The 24,106-nt window shown below is 54.6% G+C and overlaps 1 protein-coding gene and 1 long non-coding RNA gene across 5 annotated transcripts in view; one reads left to right on the top strand and one right to left on the bottom strand.

The window, feature by feature from the left end:
• The window catches only part of CORO2B (coronin 2B), a 133,794-nt gene that overhangs the window by 7,982 nt on the left and 101,706 nt on the right, over positions 1–24,106 (bottom strand). For all 4 annotated transcript variants that reach the window (XM_040493088.1, XM_040493089.1, XM_040493087.1 and 1 more), the window contains 6 exons: positions 15,419–15,535; positions 5,738–5,887; positions 4,980–5,144; positions 2,851–2,967; positions 2,621–2,725; positions 1,947–2,043 (listed from right to left, as the gene is read on the bottom strand). In XM_040493088.1, the coding sequence (XP_040349022.1) occupies positions 1,947–2,043; positions 2,621–2,725; positions 2,851–2,967; positions 4,980–5,144; positions 5,738–5,887; positions 15,419–15,535 (751 nt within the window). The remainder of the gene's footprint in view (positions 1–1,946; positions 2,044–2,620; positions 2,726–2,850; positions 2,968–4,979; positions 5,145–5,737; positions 5,888–15,418; positions 15,536–24,106) is intronic.
• On the top strand, positions 12,457–16,965 carry LOC121041903 (uncharacterized). The gene is made up of 3 exons (XR_005795899.1): positions 12,457–12,557; positions 13,997–14,151; positions 16,478–16,965. It is a non-coding gene; the product is annotated as an uncharacterized LOC121041903 (long non-coding RNA).

The raw sequence follows: 24,106 nt of genomic DNA, 5'->3' as shown, positions 1-24,106 counted from the left end.
CATAATGTCCCATCTCCCACCCGCCTGCTTAAGACAAAGAAAGGCCTCCAGTGGGTTCCCAGTAAAACCCAAACTCCTTCCCCTGTGTGACGGATGGCTGTATGTATCAGTGGGCTCAGGAAAGAAGATTGCCCTCCCCTTCCAATCCGTTGAGGGTCCGAATACAACAAAAGGCAGAGGAGGGAGGAGGTCACCCCTTTTGTTCCTGCCTCATTGTTTGAGCTGGGACAGCTCCTGTCACCTTCTCCTGTCCTTAGGCTGGGATTCACACCGTCAGCTCTCCTGGTTCTCAGATCTTCGGACGTGGACCGAACGTCACCTCCAGCTTTCCTGGGTCTCCAGGAAGCCAGCAGCTCTGTTTCTCCGAAGACCCCTCGTGATTACACCTTTCTAACCCGTCTCATGGCATCGGCCCCTGCCCTAAGCTCCTGTCCCCATCTTCTGCCATGTCACAGAGTCCGCGCTTAGTCACCCGGACCTCCGTTCTGTTTCTAGAATATGCCAGGCTCATTCCTGCCCCAGGGACTTTGCATCGATGATCCCTCCTGCTGGTCCTACTCTTCCTCTTTCCTGCTTTTCGGATCTCGGCCTAAAAGGTCACCTCCACGGCGCGGCCTTCCTTGACTACCTGGTCGAAAATAGCCCCCAGTCGCTCCCTGTTCTATTGCCTCAGTTGATTCTCTGCCTAGACCTTACTACCTATCCAGTATTTTCCTTCCTTAGGTGTTGACTGTCTGTCTCCCTTCAGTGGAATGTGAGATCCCAAGAGGAAGGCTGGGTTCTGCACTGTTTCCCACTGAGTCTAAAGGCTGCCACACGGCTGATCCCCAGGAAGTGTTTGTTGAACGACGGTGTGAAAGGGCGGGAGGAGCCAGCTGTTCGGCCAGGTGCTCTCCATCTGAGCTTTACAATAGCCCTGAAAGGTAGGCTTGATTTTTCCCTATTTTACAGATGGGGAAACTGAGCCTCAGAAGGGTGAGCTATACATTTGAGCCAGAACGTCGACCTAGGTCTGACTCTACTGTCCAGGATGCTTTGTATTCTACTTGACCAAGAGGCGACAGTGAGGAGGAGGAGGAGACGACAGAGTCGGGGAGGGGTGAAGTCAATGGAATGGTCACTGGGCCTGTCTCAGGGCCGCCATCTTGTTGCCAGTCACTGAGGTGGGCTCTCAGGTGGGCACTGATGGTCTGGAAGCTGGCTCTCAGGCCGTATCCGTAGCACCAGATCCCCAGAGGGAACAAGCCAGACTCGGGCTCCGAGGTAAGGAGGGAACGGGGCCCCCGAAGAAACTTCTTCCAACGGGCTGATTCTGACCCCAAACGGGAAATTGCTGAATCATATGCAATGCCAGTTGAGAGGAATGAAACTTTTGCTGTAAGACTTTAGCGGTGGTAGAACGGGGGGTGTGAAGAACTCACTACGCTCCATCAATTCGGGACCCTCTGAAGGATTTGCTTAGAGGCTGGGGAGCCTGGGGATGCAGGGATGGGGACACCCTGGGACTTCCTCCTGTCCTCTCAGGCAGGGACAGAGCTGCTCCTGGAGACTGGGGTCCTGGCTTCCTAAAGGCTTCAGGAAAGTGTCTGGACCCAGACTTTTCTCTGACCTTTAGTTTTTCAACCACCTTACAAGAGTTCAGAGCCACTTGGAGCGCCAGTATCCCCATCTGCAAATGGGAATGAAGCCTGTGTGGGCCGCTGATGACCAGAGGTGATGGAGGATGTCAGGCACCATGGAATGACAGTCGGTCAGGTGGGTGGTGACAGGCTGGCGAAGAAGGGCAGGTGGACCTTCCCAGGGGCAGCTTCTGCAGGTTCTGACTGCCCATAAGCTGTGGGCTTCTGACTCTGATTTTCATTTAAAGGCAGGGGTGACCCATGAACCAAACATCCAGTCTCTTGTTCTATAGCATAACAGCCATGGAAGCCTCTGGACCCCCTTACCTAGGCCTTTCTGCGGGGCTGGGGAGCGGAACTCCATGAGGTAACTCAAGAAGGGCTTCTCAGTGCTGATCTCGTAGTACCGGATGTTTCCATCTCCCTGGGGGCAGGGAGAGAGGGAGGTGAGGAAAGTGGGGGCGGGGGTGGGCTGGGCTGAGCAGGCCCCGGTCCCGGGGGTCTGCTGCAGAAAGCCTCAGCGGTGGTCCGAAGACCAGGGAGACCTGGCCTCTAGGCCCGTGGCCGGTCGTCACAGGGGACTTATGGGGTGATGGGGTGGAGGCGGTGTGTGCGTGTAGACAGTGTTTGTGATAGACGAGGCCATGTTTGCCAAAAAGCTCCCGGCAGGTGCTTCGAAGGCCGTCATTAGTCACTGCGCTCTACACTTCAGGCTCTGAGCCTTATCCCGGTGTCCACCCCACCCCAGTGCACCTCGGAGGGAACTGTCAGTCACTGACACTTCAGTAAGAATGAGTGTCAGACCTGAGGGCGGGTTTTGATCGAAGAGAGTGAGAGAGACGACCAGAGAGGTTAGCCTGGCTCTCCTCAGGGGGTAGGGCAGGAGCGGGGGGGGGGGGGGGGGAAAGGGGGGGGGGGGGGGGGCCCCCCCCACAAGGGGGGGGGAAGGGGGTCTCCCAACAGGCTGCCCCAGCGCTCCCCACCCCCCAATCTTCGACTACCTTTCCAGCCAGGTAGAGCATGTGGGTGTCAGCATCGTAGAAGGGGAACAGGAGGCCCGACAGCCCATCAATTTCCTCCTCGATCAGGGGCATGGATAGGTCCTCCTGCAGGGAAGAAGGCCCATATCAGCTTACGTCCAGGCAGGACGGCCCCTTACCTTCCCCGACCCCAGCACAGCCCCCAGGACTACAACTCTTTCGTGTCACCGCCTGGCCTCCCCGTGGCTGACCTGGTCCCAGAGGGCGATTTGTCTCGTGTTCCACCTGGAGACCCCTGTCGTGAGCAGTCGCTTCATGTTTCCCAGGAACACCACTCGGTTCACTCTGTGGTTTTTGCAGTTTGCCTCCTTGCAGGGACAGAGAAAGCTGCTAAGCCACGGCCGCTGGATACTAGGAAACCGTAGTAGGCTCAATGGGGGCCCCCAAAAGATATGTCCATGCCTTAGTCCCTGGAATCTGTGATATGGGGTCCTTAACTCCCCTGGATCACCTAAAGGTCACGGCGAGCATCCTTGTAAGAGGTGAGAGATACAGACACACAGAGGAGAAGGTGATGTGACTCCAGAGGCAGAGACTGGAGGATGTGGCTCCCAGCCAAGGAAGCCAGCAGTCATCAGAAGCTGGAAGAGGCGAGGAAGGGTTCTCTCCCAGAGCCTCCAGAGCTGAGAGAGAGCTGGAAGCCACTGTTTGTGGTGATTTGTCACAGCCGCCAGAGGAAGCCAGGTCAGGTGCTGTGGAGCAAGAGAGCCCTGGGACCAGGAGCCCAGGGAGCACAGGGGACTCACGGGGTCACTTCTCAATAACTTGCTTCACCCAGGGCTCCTTCTAACAGGGCCAACCTCCGCCTCCACTCCCCCTGCCTCTCGGCTTTCGTCCCTTCCTTCTCCTCCTAACATGCAACAGCCCTTTGCCTGCATGAGTCAGCATCAGGTCGGATACCAGAGGCTGGCGGGGTGGTGCAAAGACTCAGGCTGGCGTCACCTGCTCTGGATTTCAGTTCCACGTCTGTCAAAGAAGGGTGGCCCTGAGGAGTCCCACCCCTCTGGCCCGCGTCACGTCTGTGGGGTGGAGCTTGGGTTCTCAGCTCCTTAACTTCTTCTCCGCTCAGCATGGGTTCTGCACCCACCCCCCTCCCACCCCAGCTTGGTCTGAATTCTTTAAAAAAAATTTTTTTTATGTTCATTTATTTATTATTATTATATTATTTATATATAATTTATTGTCAAACTGGTTTCCACGCAACACCCAGTGCTCATCCCAACAGGTGCCCTCCTCCATGCCCGTCACCCGCTTTCCCCTCTCCCCCACCCCCGATTCCCCCTCAGTTTGTTCTCAGTATTTAAGGGTCTCTTATGGTTTGCCTCCTTCCCTCTCCGTAACTCCCCCTCCTTCCCCTCCCCCATGGTCTTCTGTTAAGTTTCTCAGGATCCACATATAACTCTGCCCGTAACTGAGTGTCCGTCTCTACCCCCCTCCAAGGCTCAGTTCCCCTGCGTGAAAGGGGGAAGAGCAGCCGAGCCACCGCCCTCCCCCCCCCCCCCTTAAAGGCTGTCGTGAGGATTAAAGGAGTAACGTCCTGGGGCCCTTGGTACAGTGCACGCCACACGGGGAGCTCTGAGTAAATGGCGGTTGATGCTAATGATGCTAATAACTATGAGTAGTTATTCTCTGCGATGGTGGTAGTAGGTGGCTTTCTGGTCTTGCCACTTCGGACTCTTCTGAGAGAAACACAGCCGGGTCAAGCATCGGTCCTTGGGTAGGAGGTAAACCTCACATTTCTCCCAAAGTTTCCCTCCCATTCCATCCATGTATGCCCCACGCCCGGCACACAGTGGGTGTTCGAGAAGTTCATTTCTTACTCCCCAACGGCATCTAATCCCTTCCTCGCGGTCAAGACCCGGAACACTCAAAGACCAAGGTGGAGCTAAATTCTCCATCAACCTCCCCGCTTGGAGCCGTCTCTGGGGCTGGTGCCCTGAGCCATCTCCCTCAGGCCGGTCCCCACGCAGGTGCCTGGGTAGCGAGTCCCAAATCCCCTCTCCTGTGCCCACGATGGGGCTTGGGCGATACCCAAGGATTTGTGCCCTGAAGGGTGCCACCAGTTCTGCCCCCGGAGCAGGCCAGAAGAAGCCTGTCTGGGGAGAGGGGTGCAGTGGGGATGAGAAAGGGTGCTGAGGTCTCTCCCCACCCAGTCTAAGCAGGGCCCCGAGAAGCACCCAGAATCCACAAGGTCAGCAGGGGTGCAGGCCAGGTGCGTGGGAGAAGGGGAGCTGGCCCAGCCTTTTCCTCTAGGCCTGCCTGAAAGCCAAGCCCCACATCCCGACACCTTCCCTTCCCCTCAAAGACGGTGGGGCTTCACCTGCAGGACACGGCCAGAGCGTGGCTCAATCACGCGAAGCTTCTTGTCCTTGCACGTGGTGGTGAGCAGGCTGCCGTCGGTGTTGAAGGACATGCAGAGGATCACATCTGAGTGACAGTCTATCATCTTCACCGGCTCACCCACGTCCAGGTTCCAGATGAGGACCTGCCAGGGGGTGGGCATGCCGGAGGCAGGGTCAGCCCTGCGGCTGCGCCGTGAGGCGTCTGTCCCGGTCTGCACCTGGTGGCCCCGGGAGAGACGCCCCGTGCCGGGTCGGGGTGCGCTGGGAGGCGGGAGGGTGGCGTTAAACTCTATGTCAGAGGCTGATGCTCCCTGCTGCGCAAATCCACTACTGTCCCTCGGCAGATCCCAGCCCTAGCCGGGATCGGTTTCTGCTACCAGCAAGAAGGATTCATGTTCCTGGCCAGGGCCCCGTGCTGTTCTGTTCCCTCCACCAACTTTGCTCCTTTTTCCCACCAGGAGGGCAGCGGCCACTTCTAGATTTAAGAAGGGGCCCGGCAGAGGGTATGGGCACGGAGTGGGCATTCTCTTCCAACCCGTAGGAGCCAGAGAAGCCAGACAGGCAGCCTCCGTGGACCCCGGGAAAGACAGGGCGCACAGAAGATGCCCGGCGGGTGGGACAGTGTTGATGAATGTGCTCTGGAAGGTAACAGTGCCCCCTACAGGCAGCTCCTCAAGACCCACGTTACTCCCCCCACCCCCGCCCCCCTCCCCACAGCCGCGGCCTAGCAGCTCACCTTGTAGTCATAGCCGGCACTGAAGAGGATGTTGTTGGTCGTGGGGTGCCACTCGACCAGCCCCACGCGCCGGCTGTGCCCGTGCAGCTCGAGGAGAGCCTCTGTCATGTTCCGCTTCAACCCACCCTCAGGGATCTCCCAGATCCGCACCTGCAGGCGGGGGGGACGGAGGGCTGGGTGGGCAGGGCCAGGAGAAGCCCCTGACGGCCCCCTCCTTCGGACACCAGGCTTCCCAGATCTGCCCAGGGAGGCATCTGCTGGCCAGTGAGGCGGGTAGAGCCTGACTGAGGCCCGGGGGAGGCTCCGGGGTGCACTTTAAGAGGAAGGTGACCATCTCTTGTGCCTTTGGGGGGGGGTTTCTCTGGCAGGACTCTGCAGCCCTAGACAACTCATACTGCTGGGATATTGCTACAGTCTAGCTCGTCCCAGAGGGCCACACAGTAATCAGCTTTTGGCCAGTGTTGTATTAAAAGCCTGCCTTCGCTTCCCTTCCCACACCCTTCTAAGAGCTCTGACCTCCATCCCAGCAACTCTGCTGATACCCCGTGGAGCCGTCCCTTCCTGTGCCCCCCACCAAGGGTGGACACGTGAGCAGAGGAAAAGCCATCTGGGAGGCTGGGAGGCCCGGAGTCTCTCCTGAGAGATGAAGAACTAAGGGGCAGAGGTGGATGGGACGCTGGAGCTCCCTGGGAGAATGGGCAGAGCCTGGATGCTGCCACTGTTCGCAGTCTTCCGGACGCCTGGGTGGCTCAGTCGGTTAAGCATCTGACTCTCGGGTTAGGCTCAGGTCATGATCTCACAGTTTTGTGAGTTCGAGCCCCGCGTCGGGCTCTGCGCTGACAGCGAGAAGCCTCCTCGGGATTCTCACTCTCCCTCTCTCTCTCTGCCCCTCCCCCGCTCACGCCGTCTCTGTCTCTCTCAAATAAATAAATAAATAAACTAAAAAAAAAAAAGAAGAAGAAGCAGAAAGATATGATGGGCCAAGCGAAGGCGGGACACGCGGAGAAGCAGAGAGCAGAGGCCGTGTGGCCCCAGAGAGAGGACGTGCGCAGTTTCTCTGCCATCTCTGAGTGTCCCCCTCATTACTGACGTTAGCCGTGGGGGACTTCCGTGTCTCTGGCCAAACATACCCTGCGCGGTTGCAACCGTCTCATCTACAAACGGGAGAGGAAACTCTTTGCCTTGCTTTGCCTACCGGCATCAAACGAGATGCTGGTTGGCAAAGTCTGTAAACTGTAAAGTGCTCTAAAGACCTAAGGAGTTCTAGTCCTCGTTACAATTGTTGTCGTCAGTAATGCCATCGGTTGCATGCTCCCTGGAGAGGAAAGAACACACGTGACTGCCATTTAGGACACCTTTAAAGCAAATCTTTTGAAAATCTGAACTCCACCTTGGCCAGGAAGGAGACAAATGGGAAAAACAGCTTTGAGATACCATTTATAACCTTCCAAAATAGCCACCCCGGGAGGGGACAGGGCCAGGGGTTGGCAAGATTATCTCCTGGAACTTGTAGATTCCGTTGGTGTTGGTAGTATTATAAATCAGAGTAACTCTTTTGGAAGCAATTTGGCAATCTTTAGTAGGAACCATAAAGACATTTATGTTGTATCCTTTGACCTAGTAATTTCACTCTGAAAATCCAATATAAGCAAAAATCTCCATGCATGAAGGTGTTCATTGCAACACGGAAAATTTAGAAACACTCAAAGTGGCCAACAAATTAATATGTTATGTCATTATGCGATGTTAGCTGTTCAATGATAATTCCGAAGCCCACGAGTAAACAGGGAAAACCAAAGACAGTCCTAGGGACAGGGGAGAAGGCTGGGAACTGGGGGCACCCCTGAGGGAATTCCCTTGGCGGTTTCCCTTCTTGAGGTTTCCCCCCGCAGATTCTAGCAATGAGTATTTCCCACATCATGTGTGTTTCCCCGGAAGACCCAGCTCTGCACACGCAAACGTGGGAGGCATGGGGTGAGAAAGGCAGGTTCAATCAAAGGTTTGGGGTCACCCTTAGGTGTATCATTCTGTTAACAAAATACACTCGGGGTGGGGGGCGGTTGCTGGGTGGCTCAATTGGTTAAGCGTCCAACTCTTGACCTCCGCTCAGGTCATGATCTCACGGTCCGTGAGTTTGAGCCCTGAGCCGGGCTCTGTGCTGATGGCATGGAGCCTGTTTGGGATTCTCTCTCTCTCTTCTCCCTCTCTCTCTGCCCCTCCCACATCTCTCTTTTTTTCTCAAAATAAATAAATAAATAAACTTAAAAAAAAAAAAACCACTCAGTGGGGTGCCTGGGTGGCTCAGCTGGTTAAGCATTTGACTTCCACTCAGGTCATGATCTCATAGTACGTGGTTTCGAGCCCCATATCGGGCTCTGTGCTGACAGCTCAGAGCCTGGAGCCTGCTTCGGATTCTGTGTCTCCTTCTCTCTCTCTCCTACTCACGCGCTGTCTCCGTCTCTCTCAAAAATAAATACACATTAAAACAACAACAACAAACCACTCAGGGCACCTGGCTGGCTCAGTCGGTAGAACATGTGACTCCTGATCTCAGGGTTGTGAGTTTGAGCCCCACACCGGATGTAGAATTTACTTAAAAAATAAATCTCAAAAAAAAAATGTTTAAACAACACACTCGAGAAACAGTTATAATTAGGGGACAGTTCGCGATATTTTTCTGACATGCTAATCGCCTTTGGTTGCTCCAGCTCTCTGCGAAAGCCCAGCGCTCAGGAGGCGCCTGGCTGGTTCAGTTGGTAGAGCGTGTGATTCTTGATCTTGGGGGTCATGAGTCTGAACCCCATGTTGGGGATAGAGATTACTTAAAACAAACAAAACAAAGCCCAGAGCTCGCACACAGCCCTGCATGGTGGTGGGGGTTGGGGGAGCGAGGTGATAGGGGACCCAGCAGGACCCAACAAACCACACACCCCACAATTTTTTGTCTTTTACGCAGAGGGAGGCCGTTACGCACGTTCTTCTGCAACTTGGTTTTCTCCCGTAACAGGTAGTGGACATCTTTCCACACCAGGACACATGGATTTACCCTACCCCACCCCCCCCCCCCCCCCCCCCCCCCCCAGCACCTGATGCGTGACTGTGCCAGGATGGGTTTAATCAGCCTCTATTAACGGACATCAGGGTTCTGCCCACTGTTGTCCCTGTTACAATTCACTCTGTGCCGAACAGTCCTGTAATACAAGCTTGAGTGTGGATATTTCTGTAGGGCACGTGCCTACAAGCGTTTCATTTTTTAATAGTCACTGTAAAACTGTCCCCGAAAAGCTGTCCCAGTTTTCACCAACAGAGTCTGAGAGCACTTCTTTACCTAGGTCTCTAACTCTACCTTCAAAAATAGACTTCTGTCCACCCAATAGGTTGACAATGACATCTCACTCTTCGGGTTTGCATTTCTTTGGTTCCTAGAAATACTTGGCATCGTCTTCTGTGTTTATTGTTTGCGCTGGAGGAGGAAGCTCTGGAAGCTTTTGGACTCAAAGGGATGAGCCTTTGAGGGTCGTAATGAAAGGCCAGTGTGGACACGTCTGGAGGCAGAGGATGCTGTCTATGGGCACCTTATACCGTGTCCTGAGGACAACAGATGAGTATATACACGTGGACACCAAGGCAGTCAGAGCCTAAGTGTTGACTGAGGCAGGAGAGTGGCCTCTGGGCTTTGAGAGAGATCTCTAAAGCAGAGATTACAGACTCATTCATTCCACACTCGCACCTCTATGAGCCAGAGTCCTGCTAGCCAGGGGATTGCGCTGAGCTCGCCTGGTGCCCTGCTCCTGAGCAGCACACAGTGGGGCAGTTAAGGGCAGAGAACCCATGGAAACAGAGCTGAAGGGGGGCTAAGGATGGGTGGGGAGGGTCTTGGCAGAGCAGGGCTAGAAGACAGGATGTTGGCCCAAGTTTGAAAAGAGAGGCTGAAGGATGTGGGGAGGGGGGAGGAGACAGACACAGGACCAGTGTGCATGGGGGGTTCCGGCACGGTGGCTGGGGGAACCGCAGCCTGAGCGGGGTAGAGCAGGCCAGGAGAGAGCAGGCAGGGAACGGAGGAGGCCAGAAGCCATGTGTGTCACACCTAGTCACGGAGGCCTCAGGAAGCAGCTTCTCTTGGGCCGGGTCTCAGGAAGAGCCCATTTCCAGAACAGTCCAATTCCTGAGCGTCAGCTAACTGAGGCGTTTCCCACACCAGGCTAAGGTAGAGGCGCGAAGGAAGCTGTGAAGTGGGGATCCGCCCAGGTTCTAATCCCACTCGCTGCTGGATGACCTTGGAAAGCCAGGTCACCTCTCTGAGGCTCAGGCTCCTTGTCTAGATGATGAAGAGAGACACGTGCCCCATGTAGGGTCAGACTACACTGGGCTTCATGTCCGTGGGAGTCTGAGGCTTTCTAGCCACAGCAGCGGATTTGCTGGGATGACAGCTCGGCCTAGGGACCCAGGGGCTGAGCCAAGGGGATGGGGACGGTAGGTTGTGTCTGTGCCTCTGAACTGGATCCAAGTCCCATCCATGGAGCCGAGGCCTGCAGGGGAAGGCCCAAAGAGCTGTTTTCACCAATGACTGTTAGGTGTAGGGTCCCTGGCAGGGCTTGGGGAACCCGATGGAAAATGTCCTACGGAGAGGGAGAGAGGCACCTCGCCTCACCCCCATCTGATACCAGCCACTTCCCTCCCTGGGCCCCAGTTTTCTCATCTGCACGCTGAGGCCATACTAGTTAACCTCCTGAAGTCCCCTGCGTTTGACATCATCGAATGTATCACTGGCGAGGGGGCGAGACGCTGGGTCTCCTGCTATAGCACAGAGCTGGCACCGTGTGCCACGGGAGCTCAGAGGAGGAGCTGGAGTGAGTTCCCAGTGGGCCTAAGCCGCTGGAAAAGGAATTCCAACCCCTTGGTCTTCAAGGGGTTTGTTTGAAGCAAAGAGCTGATGCGTGGGGGAGGAGCACTGCGGATCGGCTCAGAGGTTGCTCTGGAAAAGTTACTTCCATTCAACAGGAAACCTGGTAAGGGCAGACAAACCGGATTTCTGGAAGGAAGGGGTGGAGAAAGGTGGCAAAACACTCTCTCTAGCAAGCCAGCTGCGCCCCTTTTCAGGGCCCTGGCTCAGAGCCCTGTTTAACTCAGCTACATTCAATGCAACCAAGTATGTTCCATGGCTCCCTATGTCACACACACCAGATACGGGGCAGGAGAGGGTATCCTTCATCTCAGCAGCTCACAGTTTTGTGGGGGAGACAGCAGGCAGGGCAGACAAGGCTAACGGGAGACGGCTGATAAGGATCGTTAATAAAGTTACAAAACCAAGTGTCCCTGTGCCTGGGGAGGGGGCAGCTGGCGAACAAAGGGAGAGCTCTGCAGTCTAACCAGCTCCGTTCAAATCCACGCTCTGACCTCAGCGGCTTCCCCCATTCCTTCCTTCTCGCCTGGACTGAATCTGACACCTTAGAGAGGACACGATTTGTCCTTCTGCCTATCGATTCCGAAAAAGAGAGCAGCTCCCCAGTGCCAGGGCCCAGACAACCTGCCAGGCCATCCCACTGGATGGTCGACTCCTCCATGCAGGGGTAGGATCCCCTGTCACCATCCTTGCCTTCAGCGCAAGGAACGGTGCCTGGCACATACCTGTTGAATGAATGAGGCAATGGAAGAATCCTAGAAGCCCAGAAGCTTTGGTATCACATCATCAGCAGGTTCAGCAATGAGTCATGAGTCATCCCCTGACCTGGCGGAGCCCTTACGCCAGCTGCTGGTGAGCTGCGTAGATGCGAAATCACCCCTGAAATCCTGGTTTGGAAGGGGTGGGGGGATTTCTCTCTTGGATTTTGAGGTTCACCATTCAGCTTCATCTTTACCCGGAAACCAGTGACAGAAGGCCTATTTGGGGGCCCAGCGAGCAAAGAATGACATGGAAAGAGCGCTGGGTCTCTGACTCCAGCTCTCTGGTTGCCCCAGGGGCTCTAGAGAGAGTTCTCAGTAGACAAGAAACACAAACCATGGTGTATTTCGTTCTGATGCTGAGCCCAGTATGGTCTCCATTTTACAGGGGGCAACTTGTGTGCAGAGAGTTAAAAGAAACTGGTCCAAAGTCACAGGTCTGGGAAGGGGCAGAACCAGGATTTGAACCCAGGCCTATGGACTCCTGAGCCTGAGTGGCAGGTCTGTCGGTGAGGCCTCAGCCAGGCCATCGACCTCTCTCAGGGTGCCTGTCCTTCCATCTCTGAAAGGGGTACGTTGCTCCCTTCTTAGCTCCAAGAAGTATTGGTTCTCTAGAGGGTGGTGTGTGTATGTGTGTGTGTATGGAAGGGCAGGGTGGTGGGTGGCTTCTGGCTGCTTCCCCGCAGGGCTGATATCCTGCCCCATCCCACTCACAGTGCCTCGGGAGAGGGGCATCCTCTCTGAGGGTGGGGGTGGGGAGGGAGGGCAGCCTTTGGATAAAGGAGCAGAGGAAGAGAAGGCAGAGGAAAGCTGCTGAGCTCAGCCCGCCTGGGAGAGGGGCCTGCCTCCCTCTCCCCCCACCCCGCCCCTCCCCGGGACCACCCTTTCCCTCTCCTTGAGATGTCAGAAACCTCTCCCTCTCTCTGCAGCTGCTGGCCCTCTGGGAAGGCTAGGAGCACGAGGCTGGAAACCCACAGAGCCCTTCCCCGCCGCCTGCCAGCCACCCTCCCGAGCTGCAGCAGAAGCTATAAAAAGCACAGCCGTTCAACAATAGGTGACATCACCCAGCGGCGGAAAGAACTGGATTCTGCCAGATGCCAGGGAGAGTTATGGCCCCTATCTCTCCCTCAGGACGGGAGCCCCTCGGGAAAGGGCCTGGGTATGTTCCACTGGACCTCTGGCGGGATGGGGTCAGACTCCCGAGGCCCTCCTCTCTCCCTGGGGGAGGGTCGGGGCGTAGGGGATGGATTTCACTGGAGGATTTTCAGGGATGGGGCATATGGGAAAGGAGCTACGGAGCTGGGAGGGCTTGCTGGCTCCCTTCAGTGTCCTCTGGACGTTCTGAGAGACAAGCAGAGGGCAGTGGAGGGGTGAGAAGAGGTGGGCAGGCACCGCCTGGAGACATGGTCTGGATCTGCTTCGAACAGCTCCTCTCTTAGCCCTTGCCGGCGGGTCCCCTCCCTAGCCCCCCGTGAGTAGCACAGCGCCTGGCACTTAGTAGGTCTGCTGACTGACCTCCTAACCCTGGTTCTGGATGTCACGTCTGGTGTGCAGGAAGTTGATCATTTGGGCCGGAGTTGGTTGAGGAAGGGTGTCTGGGTGGCTTGCCCCTCGAGGCGCTTTGATGGAGGCAGGTCTGACTGGCCTCCTCACCTGACCTTGGGAGCTGCGGGCTCCTCCCCCGCACATCCCAGGACCTGTGGAGGATGCCGCCCCTCAGTGTGCCCTCGGTGGGTTCCCGGTACGGGGCCTGCTCAGACAAGACACCGAGATGTCAATGCTGAGTGTTTGACGGATCTGAACTGCCAGCCTTCGCGGCGCTGAGCCTCAGTTTCCTCATCTGTAAACCTAAGACTGTTGGTGAGGTGCTGAGGAGTGCTGCCTGGGAGTCCGGAGACCTGGGCTCTGGCCCCACCTGTGCCCCGCCTCCCTGCGTGACCTTGGACTGGGTGCTTCCCCTCGGGCCTCAGGGACCTTCTCCAGGAGGGGCTACTCCAGCGTTGGGGTGGCCAAGCCACATTCCAGGGCTTGTTTGGCTCCGGGAGAGGGGGGGGGCCTCCTCTACAGAGCCAGCCGTGAGCCCTCCGGCCCGCCAGCTCCCCTTCCCTGATCCCTGGGGTGCACAGCGTCCCCTACTCGTGTTGAAATCCTACCCCCTCAGCTGACAGGATGCGGACTCAGGGCCTCTGGGATGTGACTAACTCATGAGGGTGGAGCCCTCAAAAGTGGGATTAGTGCCCTTTTCAGAGCCTCCAGAGGGACCCCAGCCCCGTCAGCCATGGGGGCCTACAAGGAAAAGAGGGCCCTTCCCTGACCACGCTGGCACCTGATCTCGGACCTGAGCTCCAGAACTGTGAGCAAGTGACTCACTTTACAAGCCACTCAGTCTGGTGTTTTGTTACAGTGGCCCGGGGACTATGCCCCCCACCCCCCGCCCCTGCCCGCAGGCCTGTGCCTTCTCCCCGGGCCTCCTTCAGCCCCTTCTCTGCCTGCAGTTAGCTTTCCCTAACTCCCTGTCCCCTGCCTGCACTTCCGGCAAAACGAATCCCGCCTCCCCGTGTGCCTAGCGCTCTGACTTCATTCTGCCTTGCGCTTCAGCGAGTGGCGCCCTTCTGCTGGTGATGTTTCCGGAGCGGCACAGAGACCAGCAGGCATATGCTGGGCACGGACCTCCTTTCCCCCTCACAGCGGCTGCCAGAGACACGGATCACTCTTGCCGTTACCCAGAGGAGCAAAGCTGAGGCTCAGAGACGGTAAGTCACACGCCCTTGGTCACCCAGCTGGCAAGCGGTGATGCCAAGATTCAATCCCGGCCCGTGGGATTCCACAGCCGAGCTCCCTTTGAAGGGCAGCACCCGGGAGCACGGCGGGCACACAGCGGTCCTTCGGTCAGTGCGTGCGACACTGAAGAGGGCCGCTCGGCTGGTGTGGTCGGGGCCGGGGCTGATGCTTTTCCTGACACAGGGCGCGGAGAGCTGGTTTATTGGCCGGGCTCCTGGAGCAAAAGGCACCTGACTCACAGAGCAAGAAGGTGCTGAGCTAGAACCGGGCAGGGCCGTCAGGGCGAGCGACCCTTCCTCCCTCCCGCTGAGTCAGGCAGAAGCTTGGACCAGAGGTGGAGCCAGGGCTCCGAGAGCCCTGGCCTGTCTGTCCCTCCCCGGGGCCAAGCTGGTCACTGCTCTTCTCTTTCCCAGCTGGCTGCCCTGGTGAGACACGGGACACCGGGGCGGGGTGGGGGGCGGGCAGAGGCTTCCAGCTCGGACGGTGTGGACTCGTGTCATGACGTCACTTGGTTGAGCAGGGAGAGCACGGGCTGTCCAGCCAGCTCTTAGAGGACTGCTCCTCGGCTTCCTAGTTGTGTGACCTTCCCGGCCCTCACTTTGGGGGCGGCAGTGCCCCTGTCACACAGGAGGACTCGCCACACTCCAGCTCAGACTGAGAGGAGGAGCTCCGTAGGAGGCAGCCCCCACTTTCAGCGTGTTTGCTCCCCCCACGGCTGATGACTGTCGCCAACACCTCAGCAGGCAGGGACGGAGCTGGCTGGGGTCGCCGCACCCCTCTGTGGGCTCTCCGCACCCGGACGAGAAGGCTGGACGGCTCCCCGACTGGGCCCCCTCTCCCGCCCAGCCCAGTGCCTGGCGCACCGACCACTGAGCCCTCCCGCCCCACCAGCTCCAGCTGCGTCCTTCCCAGCCCAGGGTGGGCAGGAGGGAGACCACACACAGGGAGGAAGGTCTCCTTTTGAGACCACCAACGAGTGCCGAATCACGTACCTAAACTCCTTGTTTTAATTCTCACCTACAAAATCGACACCTCCAAAGGAAATCACACTCAAAGCACAAGGTCTGCCAAACGGTCCGTGGGTTCGCTCTCTCCGTCCTTTCCCTAGCTCCCTCCCCACCCCGGGGCTGGCTGGAAGGGTGACAAAGACGACAGAAGAAGGGCAAAGACGGAGAAAGAGAGGAGTTTAGGAAGGGAGGCCTCCAGGAGGAAGCAGGGGGGAGGCCCCTTCCTGCTCACCGACGTGTCCTCTGAGCACGAGGCAATGATGTTGTCAATGAATGGGTTCCACTTGATGTCCAGCACGTTGCCTTGGTGACCACAGACCTTGGGGTAGTTGGGTTCAATCCTGCCCGTCTGCCGAGGAGGAAGAGAGAGAGAGAGAGAGCAGGGGATTAGTTTGACGGGCCTAGGGTGGCCCTGAGAGGAGAGCCTTTATTCTGGGCTTCTAAACTGGACTGGAAGGTCCTCGAGGACCTACCCACTATCTTATTCACCTCTGCATTTCTGCACCAGGTTGGTCCAAATTGTTCTGTGGCTGTGTCCTCCCCAACCCTGAATGGTAATGGGGCAGGGGACACAGAAGAGTGATACACCCTTGGTCCATACCATACCCCTGTGCAACTTAGGAGAAGGTACCCCTTCCCCAAGTGAAAGTTTCAAGTTAAGATGCTCCTGTTCCCCTGAACAACCAGAGCCTAGAGGGCAGCAGGCGTGGCAGTCCACACATCCAGCCACGGGGCATGTGCTCTCATACTCCCCCCCTGCCCTCTAGGGAGGCGCCAGGGTCAGCAGGAGGCTCCTTCCTGCTGCTCCAGGAGTCAGCAAAGAGGCCTGAGTCTCTGGGTCCACCTAAACACTATCATATACGTTACTCTGCCTACGACGTGGCCAGTGCCGCTCCCGGATGTGGATGCTTGTTCAGTGCGTATCTTAAACACCTGTACCCAGTGCCCTGTGGTTCAAAGCATACTCTGTGGAGTCACACAGGCCTGTGTTTGCATTACAGCTCTGCTACTTTTTAGGTACGTGGCCTCGGGAGAGTCAGTGAAGTTCTCTGAGCTTCAGTTTCCTCATTTCTGCCTCTTAGCCTTTTGTGAAGACCGAATGAGCTAACGCCTAGCAAAGTGCTTGGTGTGCAGATTATCATCATAGTGAATGCTCAATATATGATGGTAGTAGTATTCTCATGCAGATTAGATAATGACACCTCCTCCAGGAAGTCCGCCCTGATCCCTGAATGGGTTAAGAGCTCCTCCTCTATGTGCTCATTGCATTCTGTGCTTCCTTCTATTACAGGCACCGTCATGCGCCATTGCAGCCTGCTTCTATTTGTCCGTGAGCAACTGAGGACAGTACCTGTCTCTTGTCTCTGATTGTCCAGCTCCTTACAAGCCCAGCACGCACTATGTGCTAGGTATATGACCTGAAAGACATCCTTCAAAGGGAATTGATTCCACAAAAGATGGAGGAGGGGAGGGAAGGGAAGGGAAGTCCGTTTAATGAAGGGAAGGAAAATGACAGGCAGAAGCTGTGTTTCCATCCCCAGGCTTTTTAATGCTAGATTTTTGGGGCATCGGAGGCAATAGGAAGGATCTTCCCAGTCACCGCCCATTGGCTAAGAGTGGTTAGGTCCTCAGAGGCACCTTAGGCCGGTCATACCTCCCTGCTTTAGGTTCCTCAACTGAATAACGAAGAAGACAGTCCATTTTTGTAAAGCCTCTGCTCGCGTGCCCTCTGCCTCACCAGTACGGTGGGGTTATTTCAGAACATGTGTCCTGCTATGACCTCTCCCCACCCACTTCCTGTCCGAATCTCCATCGGCTCATTTCCAGATCAGCTGTGTTTTTTGTGACACGGCAACGGTGAGACGGGTAGAGAAAAAACAGACCGAAGAGAAAGTGGCAATGGTGGAGAAAGAGAGAGAGGATTGTGGGAAAATTACAGAATGGACGAAAAGGGTCTGGGGTGTACCAACGCCAGCTACAAATGGTCCCCTTTGCCATTTTATGGGGGGATGCAGTTAGAGCTGGAAAAGCCTATTTCAATGACTTTTGGGCTGTCCGACTATTTCTTTAAAACGAGACTCTAAGCAGAGACTGAGCCACATGGGACCATGGCTTTGGTCAGGGTTACACATGATCTTCTTTTGGCTCTCACACACCCTGCGATTCAGGTATGAGGACCTTCAGGCCCAGAGAGCTTAAGCAACTCACACGAGTTTACCCGGCGGAAGGCCAATCAGGGGTTCCTGCCGAGGGGTAACCCTCAAGGCTAAGCTTTTCGAAGGTCACTCTGCTCATTTTGGCCAACTCCCCTCGTGCAGTCTGACCTCTAAGGGCAGACAGGCACTGCGCTCTCTGCTCCCACAGCTCACACCCCCCTCTCAGAGCCGTCCCTAACATCTGATCCCAAAGGCTGCATCTGAGCGGTCCCCGAGCAAATCTTCCGCATTAAGCTTTTGGCGCCCAGCCCGGCCCAGCCCAGGCAAATCTGAGGGGCACCGAGTCAGTCGATAGGTGGCCATCAGCTAAAAGCAGCTTCTGGCCAGCAGCCTGTGCGGGTGATGCACCGGACGGACAGGTTAAGCGGCATCACTGGAGTCCACTGAGGATGGGGCGAGGTCAGAGCCCTGCACTGGGAAAGGAATTCGTCTTTTTAAAGCTGAGAATGATCCTGATGTAATGTACACCCCAGGTGGACCTCGCCTTACACAATGGACACATTCCCCAGTGGGGTGGGAAATTACGACTGTCAGGACTAAATCACATTGTTGCTTATGTGAACGGTGACCCCCTAGGGTTGTGCAGTGTGTGACCTGGTTGGCTGCACATAATAGCAGCCCTCAAGGGAAGATCCCCCCACTTTCGACCTGGCAACCCTGCTTTTCCTGTTTATATCGTAGGGTTCTACATAACATTTTGTTTGCAACACGAGTTCCACTGCTAGGAAAAAATGTCTGAAAACCATTGTTCTATGGAGAAATCAAGTAAATTAAAAAACACAATTATTAACCCCAGGAAGAAGGCTGTATAAGAAAGCGAATGTAAATCATAGTGATAATGATTTATGTACAACATTTACATAGTTGTAATAATATAAATCCTGAATATTTATTTAAACAAGAGTTACACTATAACATACTGGGGGCACAGAGGTAGGGAAAGTGCGTGTGCGTGTGTGTGTGTGTGTGTGTGTGTGTGTAGTAAGAGGGGAGACTGAGCTGGAAGAGAGCCAGATCCTCAAATTCCATAATAGGAAGTCAACACACAATGTCTAAGATTTAAAAAAATCCAGACAAGGCAGTGAAAGCATATAATTAAGAAATATGGGGATAAGTGCAAAAAGAAACAGCGAAAAGCAAGGAACAGAGCTCCCCTCGGGGTGTGTAGCAAAGGGGGAGAGGGATTGGTTACAGAGTCGTGTGCTGGTAACTGTTTAACTGGTTCTCCGAGGGAAAAAGGCCCTGGTTTGGAGCATTTGCCAATCCCAGTGGCAAAAATATTCCCACTACGCTAATTGTAATCTACTAGGGTGATGTCACCAAAAGTAGAGTCAGAAAAGCCTCACAACAGATCCATTACGTAAGCTTTCTACCATGTGCGTATAATAGACACCAGTCTCCTCAAGAGCACAGAGAGTGGTAAAGTAACCAGGGAGTAATGAGTTATTAACATTCAGTACCTCTGTTTCTGATATAATTTATTTAATTGCAAGTTTGCATAACTTGGTTTTTAATAACGGCCATGTTGACCAATGGCGTGGCAACGGGCTCTCACAAGCCGATACAAGCCACTTGTACCCTAGACCTCAAAGTAGCCCTGGGCTTTATGAACTCTGGACAATTATCACTCCAATGGACATAAAAATTAAAGCCCAAATAAATAAAAAAAAAATGCATACACTAGGCGTTCTAAAGGAAGCTGGTTCTGTTGGGTTTTTTCTTACATGGGAACAATCCCCCCCCCCCCCCCCCCCCCCAAACGCCACTGTTTTCTGTTCCAATGTCTGTGAAGTCACAGACTGTGAAATCATGACCTGAGCCGAAGTCACTTAACCGATCGAGCCCCCAAGGCGCCCCCTGTTCCCATTTCTGTATGGGGGGGGGACGACTTGAGACCCAGCGCAGGTCTGGTTAGTAACTGCCACACCACACTGCCTTCTACACTCTCATCCTGACACACTGATGCTAACGGTGACCCCTCCTGAGATCAAATTTTATCCTCACATAACACCTTTTACAGCTGAGGGAGCGGAAGTTCAGAAAGCGTCTAAGGAGCAGAGTCAAGGCTTTTCAATGTTTCATAATGTCAGCATCACTGTGGAGATGGTCAGTTCACAGAACTGCCCCCGTGGTAGGGGTCTAACCTGCCGTCTGGTCTTTGAACCTCAAAGAGCGCTTCAGCCTCAACAGAACTGAGGCACAGACCTTGCTCCCTGGGGTGAGGAGGGGAAGTCCGTTCCTTGGAGTCTCTAATCCTATAATCACTAGGGAAATCTTCATGCCGTTGGTGCGGACCTTATCCCGGAAGCCTCAAAGAACAAATCCAGCCCCTGCACGGAGACAGACCTTCAACATCAAATGTGGGGTGGCGGCTGCCATCCACCCTGAGTCTTTTCAAGGAGGAGCCAGGTTCTGGGGGGCGGCGGGTCGTGTCTCAAATATACCTCATTGACCAAAAGACAGAGTTAGTAGGGGCTGGAACACAGGCCTCTCCGTGCGGTGGAAGGGGGTGTGAAGTAGGGCAACCTTCCTGCAGGTGCATTTGACCTAGTCTCGCAAAGACTTTTGAAAGGTTCATAGCCTTTGGCCAATAACTCCACTCTGGGAACTCATCCCAGGAAAATCAGCAGCCAAGCACGCCAAGACGTTCACCGCATGGTTATTCATCACAGCAAACAGTATAATCAGTCCCCAACGGTGGAGCACCGCCCAAAGGAGTTTTAGGACACCAACATTACAGAATATTATGAGGTCACTGAAAATCGTATTTTCAAAGAATATTTAATGACTTGGGAATTTCTCAAGAACTAATGGTTAGTGAAACAGTCAGAAGCAAGTTATACCCATACAGCGTTCCCCATCTATTAAAAAACACATAGTTGGGCGCCTGGGTGGCTCAGTCAGTTGAGCATCTGACTTTAGCCCAGCTCACGATCTCACAGCTCGTGAGTTCGAGCCCCGCGTCGGGCTCCGTGCTGACAGCTCGGAGCCTGGAGCCTGCTTCGGATTCTGTGTCTCCCTCTCTCTCTGCCCCTAACCCACTCGCATTCTATCTCTGTCTCTCTCAAAAATAAATAAACATTAAAAAAACTAAAAACAAACAAACAAACAAACAAACAAAAAAACACCCAGTCTGGGGCACCTGGATGGCTCAGTCAGTTAAGTTCCCAACAGTTGGTTTCGGCTCAGGTCACGATCTCGCAGTTTGTGGGTTCGAGCCCCACAGCAGGCTCTATGCTAATGGTGGGGAGCCTGCTTTGGATTCTCTCTCTCCCTCTCTCTCTGCCCCTTCCCTGCACGTGCTCTCTCTCTCTCTCTCAAAATAAATACATAAATTTAAAAAATTAAGACAAACAAAAGACCCCACCTAGTCTGTAAGAAAATCCATCAAGATGTTAATAGTGGCAATGTCTGGCTAGTTGCACATTCGTGGTTTCCAATTCTTCCCCAGGACATTTACAATTTTTATCAGAAAGATAGACGTTATTAAAAGCACACACCGACATGCTCCGTAACTTTGACTGAAAAGTATTTCCCTCTGGTTGTGACCACATGGGTCTTCCAGAAGTGAGATACAGACTCGTGTCTCCCAGATTTACATGGCTTGTGGAACATAAATATGTTTGCTCACACAGCCTTCTCTACTCCTTTGTTACCCCACAAATGTTTTTGGGGGAAACAAACTCCCCGAAATGGAATAAAACTGCCTATTTAACTGAAAGCAGGTTGCAGAGGGCGCAGTGTGCATGCGGGCCGTGGAGGGCCAGGCGCTCCCTTGGAAGGGCTGCCCAGGGGGAGCTGCAGGGGCTCTGGGCCTCCGTCCAGGCTCTTATCTGGACCCAGTGAACTGACTGGACCACAAGATACTTTCAAAACAACCTTTAGCCTCTTAGAGTTTCCCATCGCTGCAAAGCTGAATTCTGTACACAGAAGCAAAACATGTCTTACCTGGGGGATCAGCTCAGCGCGGCTTCAAGGACAGACTTGGAGCAGGAGGTAGGGTTTCCAGGCCCAGTTCGGGCACTCACTTCACCCGCTGAGTGACCCTGAACGTGGCCCCTGGCCTCTCTGGGCTTCCCAGAGTCCTACCCCACTGGGCGATCGCTCATTATGATTCTTCGTGGCTGCACTTTTTACTGAATGAAGCAAGGCTGGCCTGTAACCAGAGCGCCTTGCCTCCGGTACCCGGACAGAACATAGAGAGTCACACAGTCTGCTGTCACAAAGACGTGGGACGGCAACACTAATGATGACAAGGACGGTAATAACAGATCATTCGACAAGGGCTTGCTAAGCCCTAAGCCTTGTGCTGAGCAATTTCCGTACACCGTTTTATTTAAATCTCGTAACAACCCTGCCGAGTTTTATCAAATGCTTCTAACCCTCCCCTAACAATCCACTTTAGGGATAAGAAAACTGAGCTCTTGAACTGACTTGCTGGAGGTGAGGAGCTGGGAGGCACGGGGATAAGAGTGTGCACTTAGCGTTATCTGCCTTGAGGCCACCTCCGTTCTGCTGCCTCCTGTTTCAGACCGTAGGTGAGACATTTGCTAATCAGGGACAAAAGTGGTCACAGATCGGAAGTAGGACCTTAGAGTGTCTCGTGACCTTCTCAGGAGGGGCTGGCTGGCAACTCTGTTGTGAATCCCCTTGAATCTGCGCTCGAAGACCCCTCCCCGCTTCCCTCACTCAAGTCTCTCCCCTCTTCCTAGTGATGCTCAAACATGGTTATATTTTAGAATCTCCTGGGATGTTAAAAAAAAAATCCCAATGCCCAGGTTGCCCCCCTATGGATTTCATCACAATGACTGGGATGGGGGAGCCAGACATCAGTATTTTTTAAAGATCCCCAAGCGTTCCAATGGGCAACAAGTTTGGGAACTGCGACCGTAGGGGTTCCATATTCTGCCGGGGCTTCAGGGGACAACTGGTAACAGGCATGCATTCTGAGACCGGGTCAGAGGCCGCTGGGCTGTCAGAGTTACCTGAGAGTTTCCCAAAGTTACCCTTGGGATGCAGGGGCTGTGGTAAGGACACCACGGAATCAAAGAACATCACCGTACACTTACTATAGGCTCATCTGCAGAAAGCACAGATAAAGCAAATAGGAAGGTAACAGTCACATCAGGCGATGGGTGATTTAAAGGAGGGCCCTGGGGCGCCTGGGTGGCTCTGTCGGTTAAGCGTCCGACTTCGGCTCAGGTCATGATCTCACCGTTCGTGAGTTCGAGCCCCACATAGGGCTCTCGGTCAGCGTGGAGCCTGCTTGGGATCCATTGTCTCCCTCTCTCTGCCCCTCCCCTATGTGCTCTCTCTCTCTCTCTCTCTCTCAAAAATAAATGAACATTAAAAAAATAAATAAAAGGGGGGCCCAGGGCATGGGGCATGCTGAGCCAGGGGATGGGTGGTCTAACAGAGGAATCCCAAGCTTTGGTGGGGGAGTCATCTTTGGGCAGGGCACCCAGTCAGTCATCACACTCCCTCTGCCATGCGCTGTCCCAGACCCCCCAATTCGGCTGCTTGCAGTCTTCTCTGCTCTCTCTCCTCCAGATGTAAGTTGGTATTAAGTAAGAGAGGGTCATCGGAAAATGGGAAGCGTAGTCCTTCTCCTCAAGGCTTTGGGCAAATGTCAGGCCCCCTGTGTCCTGGCCCTGGGCCCGAAGGAAGCCTTGCTCCCAACTCCCAGCCCTTCACACCTCACAAAGCAGTTACACATACAGGTACTTAATGAATATTGCCCCGGGGAAGTGCGGCTGGACAAAGAAGGAAAGTTGTCCCTGGTCACCGCACCCGGAAGTGACAGCCAGGACAAGTCTGTGCAGGTTCAGAGCTCTGACTGCCACCATGGCCCTTCCGGTGGGGGCAAGCGGGGTGTCTCTTGCTCTGAACACTGTGTGCCCTTCATCCAAAGTGTGGGTGCTCCCCTAATTTGCTAGTGACAGTCCCCAACACGCTTGCGTGCACACACACGTTTACACACGCATGCACACACAACCCACATGGCCGTTTCCGTCCAGGCCTCTGACTCTCCTCCTTCCCTGTCTCCATCCCAATCAGAACGCACTGGTCTCACGTCCCATACTTCAGGGCCCTGATCTCCGCGGCCAGTTAATCCAATAAGCGAAAGCCTTCTAAGGATGACACCGGGAGATAATGGGTCAGTCCCATTATCTTGCCGGTCACCTATGTGCACACTGACAGGAACCTTTTAGAGAAAGCCGTCTGGCCCACAGGGGCACTCTCCGGCTTTTCAGATTCTCAGGCAGTCTGCTAGGAGATCTATTTTGGGCGGAGGGCTTTAATTCACATTAGAGCTTCCAGGACGGTTCCGTGAGATTCCTGAGGTGGGACCCCGATTTGTCTGCTTGCCTCTAGTGTCTACCCTCTTCAGTTCTCTTGCCAATTCATCTTACAAAATCTCGCCTAGAGTCCGGCTCTGCTGCCACGACTCCCCTGCTCCATAAGTTTCAATGGCTCCCTATTGCCTAGACTCGAAAAGCCCAACTCATTCAGACATAAAAGCCATTGCTGTAGTCCCAGCTTGGTCCTGCTCTGACAGATTCCTTCACCCCGCTGCTGGTGCCACACTATGCTGATACACACACCTCCACGTCCCTGCCTCCAATGCTTCCGCTGCCTTTGTTCCTGGTTCATCCTTGCCACCAGCCTATGAGCACCACGAGGTCAGTGACCTGGATAAAGGC

Source organism: Herpailurus yagouaroundi, unplaced genomic scaffold (assembly GCF_014898765.1).
Source record: "Herpailurus yagouaroundi ecotype Mexico unplaced genomic scaffold, PumYag 184, whole genome shotgun sequence".
NCBI lineage: Eukaryota > Metazoa > Chordata > Mammalia > Carnivora > Felidae > Herpailurus > Herpailurus yagouaroundi.
Note: the sequence above shows the minus strand (reverse complement) of the source record. Positions and strands in the feature narration are given on the sequence as shown.